This window comes from Lipophrys pholis (genome assembly GCF_963383615.2).
Source record: "Lipophrys pholis genome assembly, chromosome: 20".
In the NCBI taxonomy this organism is placed as follows: domain Eukaryota; kingdom Metazoa; phylum Chordata; class Actinopteri; order Blenniiformes; family Blenniidae; genus Lipophrys; species Lipophrys pholis.
This window is the reverse complement of record NC_137648.1, coordinates 7,856,230-7,867,383: the sequence shown is the minus strand read 5'-3', so window position 1 is coordinate 7,867,383 and position 11,154 is coordinate 7,856,230. Positions and strand designations below refer to the sequence as shown.

Here is an 11,154-nt window from a genome sequence, read left to right as displayed (position 1 = left end):
GGAGGAATGGGAACATCAAAACAATAGGAATAGTGTGCAGTGATTTTATTATTATTATTTTTTAAAGCTTCTGGTGTGGGACAGGAGAGAGATTCCCAATATAATGCCACCACCACCTAGAGAAGGTGGGGGGCACTGTCTGGCTATAACGGAAAAGCATTTAGGAGAGAGAGAGAGCGAGAGAGAGAGAGAGAGAGAGAGAGAGAGAGAGAGAGAGAGAGAGAGAGAGAGAGAGAGAGAGAGAAAGAGAGAGAGAGAGAAGTTCAGTAACACGGACAGCGCATCGGACTGCTGGACAGGAGAGATCAGTTCAGTGGATTTGAGATGCGCACTGTGGAGCCTCCAGGAACTACTGGGGGCTTTCTCTGCTCACTCCAGGCGTCCTTTGGAGGTGGAAACTCGGCTTTTGTTTTTTTTTTTGTTTTAGTCAGGAGTCGCTAAAAAAAAAAAAAAAAAGCGCGGTTGCTGCAGAGTGCGCACCCATACCACACAGCAGCCTGTTTATCGGCGTGATCCTTACATCATCTCTTTATTAGAGAGAGAGAGAGAGCGAGAGAGAGCGAGAGAGAGAGATAGAGAGAGAGAGAGAGAAAGAGAGAGAGAGAGGAGTCCGTGCAGCCAGGCTCCTCACCGACAGTCCTCAACTGCAAAGCGAGGCTGACGCACCAGCTGGGGCTGCGCTCCCTCTCCCGTCCTCCTCCTGCGCCCACATCAGTCGTGAAGATGCGCCGGCACCGTCCTGTCCGGGGAGTCACGTTGTTATTGCCGCTCGTTTTGTGGATTTTCTGCGACATCCGCGGCGTGCACGGAGCTCTGCCTGCAACCCGTAAGTTCCCCACGTTGGATAAAATAAATAGAAACTATGTGGATGCGTCTCCCAGAGCCTGGATCTGGGTGGGCAGGCTGTCTGAGAGGACAGTGCTTACCGGCTGCTGGCTGTGCCAGCCTGCACCCGTGAAAAGCACAGGGAGAGCAGTGGAGAGGGGGGTTCACCTTCTGAGTTTAGACCTACACGTGTTAACTCCCCGGGATGATTTCACTGTGTGACATTTTCTGAGCGCTGGGATTGTGATGAGTTTTTCGGTTAATCCAGACAGGGCTGGATTAGTGGTTTGATTGTCTGTGTGTCAGCTGTGGAAGTAAATTTAGTTTGCAAACGTCCAATAAATGTGTCATGCTCGTTTGTTTTGAAGACTAACATTTGTATTTGGTTACGTGTATAAGAAACATTTTTTATACTCTTACTTTGCATGTAATCCAAATAGAGCTTTTTTTATTTTTTTAGTTGTGTGTCGTCCAGTATGGACTATTTCTAATCAGAGCATACACATTCCATCATTTTAGATGGTTATTTTTACAGTGTCATTTGGGTTGCTTCAGATTAGGCACGTGAGTTACTACCAGTTTTGGCATATTTAGAAATAATATCCAGTATTTGGTGAGAGCTGAAGTTGAGGCTTGAATACTCTTATATGTATTTATGTTAAGGGTCATAGCGCTGCAATATAAAGTCTTTAGGTTCTTAACAACTAACAGTCTGTGTCATTTTCTTAGTGACAATTATTCACATGCAAGTTCTGTCTCCTGTCCTTTACTACGTTTACGTGTTCTTAGATTCTGTAGATTCGTTTCTCCGTTGGTCTGAACTGGCTGCTTTATATATTTTTAAAGGCAGACTGTGATATTATTGCCCTTTCCTTCTCCCAAGACGCCCCCTCGGTTTCGCGTTTCCCTGAGATTATCCACGCTCGGTTCGGCGGCATTACGATGTTGCTGACGGTGACTGAGTCGATCCTCTGCGGGTTCAGTGTGACTGATTCCCCCGGTGGTCGCCGGGGCTTCTCCGGTCCTGGATGGATGTGTTCGGGGACGCGTCTCATTAATCATCCGCTCTGACAGACAACAACTGAGAAACGCCACCGCGAGCCGTGCGCGCTGGCGCGTGCGCAAAGTGCCTGCCGCGTGTGCGTCGGTGGGTCTGAGAGGAGAAACGGCGAGTGGCGGTATTTGACAGTGGCTGCGCGTTTTAGCTCTTTATAGGCGCGACCTCGCAACAGATTATGAAACTTTATTGATCTCTTCGTGGAAATTCTCTCTGCTCTTCCTCCCTGCGACTGGAATGTCTGACTGAGGCATGCAGCACGTCCAGTGTCTTGTGTATGTAGGGTTACTTTGCAAAATGCAGAAGCCTCTTAGGAATCTAAAGTGATAGTGCAAGAGGGAACTATGAAAAGATGCAAGATCACTGCAAACTTTACAATGTCTTTAATTCTCTTCAAATAGACATATTCATCTTGCCATCTTTAACAAATTCCCATAAACAGTATGAGACAGAGATGAGAGAAATACTGATTTGTGCTTGTAAGAGAAAGTGATTTTAATTGAATCATAGGTAAAGCCCAACTTTATTTGATACTGGCCTAATGATGTGATTTATAGATTATACTGTTCCAGGAGAGAAATCAAGGACAGAACGGGAAGGAAAAAGTTATCGGGAGTTTCATCCATTGCACAACACATAACGTGAGTCATAATAGACTGATGTTGTTTGCCAGCACATTGACATTGACCGCTTAAGCGACACACACGGGTTGGTTGGTTGGTTGATTTGAGGAGTACTTTTACTATCAATGATTAATCTGATTCACGACTGGCTTTTTTTTTTTTAAACAATTGTTTTGATTTGTCTTTTTCAATGTTTTTGTTTTTTGCAAAACGCAGCCAAGTATGTGTAAGTAAACAGGAACTAAAGGTGTTAAGCTATAGTGTGATATTAAAATACAGTAGATCTTTTTTTATATCATCACACTTAGATATAGCTGCTAATATATTTCATGGTGTTTAATATAACTAAACTGGGAGTGTGTCAGATTATGTGTAACAGTGTGTACGGAGCGAATGCAGCGATGTGTGTACAGTTTCAGCTGCAATAAATAAAAATAATGCGCAACTCCTAAAGATGCAGATTAGATTCCTATGTGTTCTTTGTCACCTGCCAAGCCTTATACTGTTCGATCATTCACAGGCTACAGGTGCAGGCATTTTTAATCTCAGTGTCTCTCTTTTAAATGCAGCCATTCACCCTGTCATTCCATCTTACTGCTTTGTAAAGATCTCAAGGTGATTTGTTTGGATTCATTATAGAAGAGTAGCCGATGGGTTGCCTATAGGCATTAGTACAGCAGTATTTCAGACTCACACACGCAAACTGAGACACACTCAGAGTGCAAAGTGTCTGACATACTGTTTTTTTTGTATATTGTTCAGTCTCCAGTTGAGCTTCACTGCATTGTTGTTGAAAAGAGTTTTAAAACGTCATCAACCGTGAACTTTTTATTAGCGTTTGCTCTTCATTATATGCTGTGTAAAGGACAGGCTCTTTGATCGGTTAACAGTACCAGCAACCAGCGTGTCAGTAGTAAAAGATATGCCTTTAAGTCAGTATGTTAGTGACACTGTTGGTGGCTAATTGGGATGCCCCTCGAGCCTGTCTGATATAGAATCAGATTAGCCTTTTCCTCATCTCATTAAGCTTGCCAGGCCATTTGACATAGACATCAGTCTGTTTCACCTCCAGGGCCATAAGTCAAGGCTTCCTGTTCTTCAACATGATTCATTTCATACAATGTGAGCCCAAATGATGATATTTAGTTGCAGACAGTTGCCAGCAAAACGGCCATGTTTGAGTCTGAACTATTAGTAATTATAATATTGGTAATTATTATGCTTGCTGAAACCCTATTTAGTGATGGATTCTTTATTAGGTTGGCCGGTTTTATGAATTAGCGGGCTATAAGTGAGCCAGCAAGTATGAGAGTCACTTAAGTCCTCGTTGTATTATTAAAACAATTTTTCTACTAATAGTCAGAAAAACTGTAATAATTACTTCAGAAGCCCCTGCTGAAAATATGTAAATTGAATATGCAATAATTTTCTCAAAGCCAACATACACACAGGTATTACCGAGCCTAAATGTTGTGTGTGTGTGTCTTAGATGGCTTCCATTATGAGGTGATAATGATAGGATTAAGGCTGTAGAAGCAGACTGGTTTTCCTCAGATTAGAGTAGGCCTGGTGTGGAGCTATGTTTGGTCTCTGTGTTTTTATAAGTGTGCACCTGACTCTGTGTGTGTGTGTGTGTGTGTGTGTGTGTGTGTGTGTGTGTGTGTGTGTGTGTGTGTGTGTGTGTGTGTGTGTGTGTGTGTGTGTGTGTGTGTGTGTGTGTGTGTGTGTGTGTGTTGTCCAGGTTGGTAGATTAATCAAGCATTGAGACAAGTGAATCAAAGCTTGGTAACAAGTTCTAGTCCTTAATTGCATTGCCATGCCTCTCTTCCAGTCTATCCCTCCGTATCTAAATTGCTTGCTTCCTCCTGCGTTTTCTTTTTTAATCTTGTGCTTTTATTTTTTATTTTTGCACTCTCCCCTTTAAATAAATCTCCCTCAGCTTCTATTCTTTACTCTCTTTAACTTTCTGTTGCTATTTACGCAAGTCCTTTTGCCACTTTTTAACCACTGATTCGTTGAAAAGACTGAATTGGTGGAGTTTGGCCAATGATCCGTAATTCAGTGCTGTGACAAGACACGAGCATTTCTTCAGTTTTACTGTGGCCAAAGATGAAAAAGCAAGATTCTATGTATGATTTTTAATTTTTTTTATTTTATTGAGACTTTGTTTTTGTGCAAACGCTTATAATTTACAGATGGATTTGTTTTATGTATGGAAGGAGATGATCTGTTTTTATGTTGACAGCCTAATCTCTCATGTTGTTTTCTTCGTATTCTTGTGCAGTACATTACTGTTTCTGTCATCGTTTCTTCCTGGGTTTTCTTTTTTTCTTTTTTGTATTACACTGCACCTCCTGCTGCTTTTATGTCCTTAAGTATTTCTAATTCTGTCAATCCTTACAAGGCTCTCCTCGGTGGTTTTATCATCTGGTCATAATCACTCTCCTACTTGCCAGTCTGTACTCTTTGTCTCCTTTATCCCGTCACTCGTCCTCCTCACTGCCTGTCCCGAATTCTTTTCATTCACGATTACAAACATGCCTGATTAAATAAAGTCTCTACGAGGTATCACTTTTCAACAGTGCATATTTATTTGTGTTGTGTAAACTTAAATCTGCATACTAACCGACCTTTGGATTTTCTATTGAGGACAAAAGCAAATCCACAAGAGGAAAATCCTTGCATTTCAGTGGTAACATGTTTTAAGAGTTGAATTGCAGTAGTTGTAGCCGATTTCATTTGTAGTCTGCAGGAAATTAATATAAGTGAATGCAATGTCCCTGAAAGCTTGAAAGACAGAAACAAAAGTGTGTGGATGCATGTGCATGCTCGTCCATTCACTGATATGGATCACAGCCGCTGAACAGTCTCCTCTTTCAATCTCCTAAAAACCCAAAAATGTTTTGCTTCCCCTATTAGCATATGAATATTACACCCCACTAAAGCCTCAAATAATGAAAGTGCTGTCGTAAGAGAGCAGCCTACATTACATTGAGTTGAAGTTGATTTGAAAAGAAAATCATAATTCGCACGATAGGAAATGATGTTAAGTATCCAAAAATCTACAATGCGATCCAAGAAATCAGAAGTGAACATTTGTTGTCACATTTCGTGAAGCATTTAACTCTTCTCTGTATCATAACCAATCACTAGTGTTGAAAATGATTATGGTTATTAAAAATACAAAAAGTACTGCTGTCTTTTTTGCCAAATTTGTTTCCGATTTTCACTTAGGCTCCTATCTCTTGAAAGAAACGGCATTTCTTTCTTGGAAAGGAATGCTACTGTGAGGCTATCAATGTTTTATCGTGGGAACAAGGCCACAGTGATACAAATTTACACTGACAAGTCATACAGCATAATTCCCCTAACAATGTCAGTAGCGTAAAATGTGCACTCCCTCCCACATGTACAGGACACACACACACACACACACACACACACACACACACACACACACACACACACACACACACACACACACACACACACACACACACACACACACACACACACACACACACACAGTCTATTTTTCTTTTTCACTCTCTGTCTTCCTCAGATACACATTATCCAGGTCATTAAATATCTTGAGCTTCAGATTCATTGAATGAAAAGCAAACCTTCAATACAGACTTGTCTAATTGTATAATTCTGCATTTATAGATACAAATTAGTGTACATTTGTTTTGTCTGATCTTGTAAATGCCTAAATGAGCTGGATCAGAAAGTTATTCTTGTGGAATGTGTTCTCATTGGACAAGGGACTTGGGGATGGAGGGTAGGCTAGAAAGGCGAAGAGAAGGAAAAAGGACAATTGAGAAGGCGACATTTATCTGGAAAATGATCAAGATGAGGAGAGACAGCACGAGGAAGGGCTGTCCGGAAGCAGGGATTTTCTCTGACACTTTGTCGCTCAATATCACCATTGTTATTATAATCTGGAGCTGCATCAAAGCACAGCCATCGCATTAGTCAGAGAAACGAACCCGCTGTGTCATGTAAAACTGCACTTAACTTTGGTGATACCTGGATTTTTTTACTACTTGACTGATCATAGAGCCTCCATAATTGCTTTTTCAGTTGACGTGAGTGCCCACTTAAAATTCACTTATCATTTTAATAACATCTCCACTGCATCTACAATATTAACAGTGTGTTCAGAAGAATGCATACGCTCTAAAGATTGGAAATAACAATAGTAAAAAAGTACAATCAGCAAATAGAAACATGCTGTGTCCTGTAATTTGTTCTATTCAAGTATATCTGCCAAAAGCGTGTGGCAAGTTTCAATGTGTCTTTGTAAATATATGTCCATTTAAAAACATTTTCCACTTCATTATAGGAGAAAGAAAACTATATCAGGTCAATAATTTAAAAAATCCTCAAAGTTCCAAGGATATAAATGTTTACTTTACTTTTGCTGAATACAGCCACTGGCCTCAGATTAATCATGTTAAAATGCCATAACTGAACTGTGCTGACGTCAGGGTGTAAAAGGATGTATAACACATTGTTCACTAATTGAAACAGATTGTAATCATCCATGCTGAAACAACAGTGTGAGAAGCAACACAAAGTAGAGCTGAGCAGCCATCGCTGTGAGCGCCAGCAAACCAGTTCAGATACACTCCCTAGAATGCACGTCCTTTGTTGTACCTCCTGTAAAATAACCAACAGGGGGTGCATTGGTGTAATGATTTGTTCAGTTTCCAGCAACAAGTGAATAGTTGTGAGTGCAACATTTCCGACATGATCACTGACTGACATTCATACACGTCGATTCACGTTCCTGCAGGAAAGAGCTGAATCCAAGGATATGAGGCAGATGGACATTTGTGCTCTAATACCTTTGGTTTATATTATGTCAGTTACACATAAATGCAAACATTTATAATTCAACAAGAGCCTTAAAAGGCTCAAATCTTTTAAAAGCCCAAGTCTCTTTGACCATTAATTGGGTTTCTATTTGAAGTCATTGGTTTAATTTCTGCACGTGTGCGTTGTCTGCAAAAACACTTTGAGGTCAGATTTGGATGATTCTGACAAAAATACAGTAAAATTATATAGCTATTTTGATTATTGAAATAATAAGCTTGACCTTTATTTATTTAAACTGACCATAAATGCACTTAGAGGGCCGCACGGTGGAGCTGTGGTCAGTTCTCCTGTTTCACAGTGCAAGGGTTATTAGTTAGTTTGCATGTTCTCCGGTGTTTGCATGGGTTTTCCCCAGGTCCTCAATGTTGATTCTGAATCTGCTGGTAGGTGTGATTGTGCAGGTGTGTACTCGTCTGCCTCTCTGGGTTTGCCTGTTATGGACAGATGACAATGTTCGAGGTTGCACTCTGGCTCTGCTGCCAATTGGGGGTCTGCCCCGGCAACCAGTGACCCCAAGTTGAATAAAACGGTATGAGAGATGGATAAATGCATTTGTGTTTCAATCTATTGCTTTGTTTGAATATTGAGGCATTTGAATCAGTAGAACCTGCAGCTCTCTCTTCTTCTGGAATCTAGCGGAGACATTCACCACTGAGGCTGAGGGTGAAGCATTTGACTCAGCAGTTTGGCTGTTTTGTGTACAGAAACTGGGCACTAATTGTACACTGCACGTTGGCTTTCTTGATAGCTTAGGTGCAATTAGGCACTAGAAAGTGCTGATGTGAGAAAGGATACACACAAACACAGCAAAAGCAATAATTTGTTATAAGTCAAATTTGCCAGAAGAGAAAATGTCCTCTCGGACATTAGTGACAGCCGGAGTGAGTTGCTAATGCTGTCTGGTAACCACTGATTAATCATACATACATTATTTAGTAATAGTACAGTGATTTAATGAGGCTGTGAGTTAATTACAATACTTAATTAGTTATTGTTCATGTAAAAATAATCATCATACTTTATGAGGTCATTAGTCGAGAGTTTGGCTGTAATTTTGTTCTGCAACGTTATTACTCTTTAATATATAGTGGGGTTTCAGCTGAGGCAACGGCAGTGGGAAATTAAACTGTTGCTTTCAGCTTGTTGCACAGTTTTAGTTTAACCTACATTCAGGACCATTAACCCTTTGATCTGCATGTGTCTAATGGGTGATGCAATGAATGTGAGATTACACTTTCAAATCCACGGGATGGCATCTGTTCCGACAGACTCACTCAAGCATGCACACGCGTAATGCATACAGTCGAGCTCTGCTCAACAAGGTTTCAAGGCATCCAGTTGGCCGCATTGTCAGAATGTGAGGGAGTTTATGTGTTTGTCAGACCGTGTGTGTGTGTGTGTGTGTGTGTGTGTGTGTGTGTGCGTGCGTGCGTGCGTGCGTGCGTGCGTGCGTGCGTGCGTGCGTGTGTGTGTTTGCCCAGGTCCACCTCTGTCATAATGGAGGCTGAATATCTAACACACCAGCTCATGCGCAAGAGTGCTGTGGAAAAGGGCATTGTGCCGCAGCGAAGACAAATGTTGTTATTACTTTCAGCCTTTGCATTCAATTTGTTTTTTAAGCCGCTTGAATACCCCATTTACAGGCCAAGATTAAGTGAATTAATCTTTGGGCTACTTCCATTGAAGAAACACCCTCTTTTTTCTTTTTATACACAGAGGAAAAAAGCTCAGGGACAGAACGGGAATGTAGCCAGCTAAACACTTGGAAAACATGACCTGTGGTTTCCTGTTTGCCTGTGTGTTTTTGCGTGTGGATATATCTTTATTATAGTATTGTGAAGCTACAGTATATATGTGTGAATTTTCTGGCAGTGTGCACACTGTGGTGCATATGTGAGTGTTTGTAGAAATGCAGGGAAGAGAACTGACGAGGAGGAGAAGGCATGTAACTGGGATGGCGAGCACCAGTTGTCTTCCCTGTTTAATGAGAACGGTATTTCTACTAAAATCAAACCTCTGCTTCCGGTAGACAGGACTGAGTGGGGTATAGATCACTCTTGTTGTGTGTTTGTTCTTGTGTTTCTGTGTGCCAGTTTGTCCGTGTGCATGTTTGGATCCACTTGGTTTGCTATAAATATACAAGTGTGTGTGTGTGTGTGTGTGTGTATACATACATGCAGACTGGCTCAGCAGTGGTTAAATTGCACAGTAATTGGGATGTCAGATTCTTGCAGAGATTTTGAAACAATTCTGTCATGAGTACTATAAACAGACAGATTTGCATACGTTTTTGTGTTTTATCATCAGCATCTAAGCCACATTTTCTCATATAATTCGGTTCATATTCAGGCTTTAATGCAAGCTTGAATGTTTCTACCCCACCTCTCACCGAACTGACATTAATTAATTGGTGAGGTAATATCTCTTATGCAGACAAGTACATGTGCATTCATAGACTCTTATACAGTCTGCAAAGTACATAGCCTAGCTTAAACACGTCACTTTGTGTGTGTGTGTGTGTGCGTGTGTGCGCGCGCGTGCCAGATATTTGTGTATAGCTGTGACTGACTGTGTGTCTGTGACTTTTGGTGTGATTTAAAAGATGACTTTACGTGTACAAGATGGAGAAAGAGAGAGAGAGAGAGTTGAGGGTAGATGTGAATGTGGTCCATTAGTTCTGGTTCAAAGTACAGTTACTGTGCAAGCTGAGATTAGTCAGACAGGGGTCACTGCTTCCTCTTTATACCTTTCTTTCACCTGCCTTCTCTATTTTTCTTTCTGTGTGACTTTCTTCATCTTTTTCTCCCTCACCTGCTCCCCATTTATCTTTGCCAGTGTCCTCGCCTCTCTTCTCCCCTCATTTCTCTCTTTCAAATGTCAGACAGTTTTATTCACTCGGTTTGCCTCTTACTCTTGCCCATGTTATCGTTCTTTCTCCTCTTTATGTACATTTCACCTCACCCTCTAGCTGTCGAGATTATCGGGTCAAGACAACACTGACAGCAAAATTTAATTTACTTGACAACTGCAGCAAGCTTCACTTTGGTGACCGTGTCAGAGCTGCTGTACCCACATTTCAATTCAGACCGCATGCTTGTGGATCTGATAAACACCAATTACATGTCTGTTTTGCACGGATCAAATGAAATAACAAGCAAAAGAAGAAAAAAAAAACCCAGCAAGCTTGATTAGAATCTCATCAGGAAAAAAAAAATCTGTATTTAATTTACGTTGTGGCATATTTTCTGAAAAAGGAGTAAAATATCTCTCCAAGTGATCAGTAACAGGTGTTCACACCTTTGCTACTAGATTGACTGGATTTACTTTGAAGTTATGCTTGTACAATGTACAGTGCATTTTCAAACTCTGGCTGTTATTCAACATTACTGCATACTTTTTGGTTATTTGAGAAATGTGGTGCACTAATGAATCCTGCCTGTGATTGGAAAGCCATACTCATGAAGTCCTCTTGGCTGCTTATGAACACTAAATGAGCACAAGGCTTTATTTTGCTCTGCGTCCCGGTAATTTGGAACTTTGGATGTGTCATAAGTGGTCGAGGAGTTATGGTTATAAGAAATGAGTCATCTTGTCAGGGGTGGTGGGATAGAAGTACCAAGGGAAGAGATTATATTGCTGGTGTGTTGAAGGTGGCAAAATCATCAAAGTTTGTGACTGTTTTTCTTAAAATGATGCAAGGCTTTTTTTGCACAGAGTTAAAGTCCGGACCTGAACTTTACAAAAAAGCCGTGTTGATTCTCCAGGGAA

At 41.0% G+C, this 11,154-nt stretch overlaps 1 protein-coding gene across 1 annotated transcript in view; it reads left to right on the top strand.

Annotated features, from left to right (window-relative positions):
• The first annotated feature begins 638 nt into the window (after window positions 1-638).
• The window catches only part of cntnap2a (contactin associated protein 2a), a 327,533-nt gene continuing 317,017 nt past the window's right edge, over window positions 639-11,154 (top strand). Inside the window, exon 1 of the mRNA XM_080489327.1 lies at window positions 639-826. Within this exon, the coding sequence (XP_080345453.1) occupies window positions 724-826 (103 nt within the window). The 5' untranslated portion in view covers window positions 639-723. The remainder of the gene's footprint in view (window positions 827-11,154) is intronic.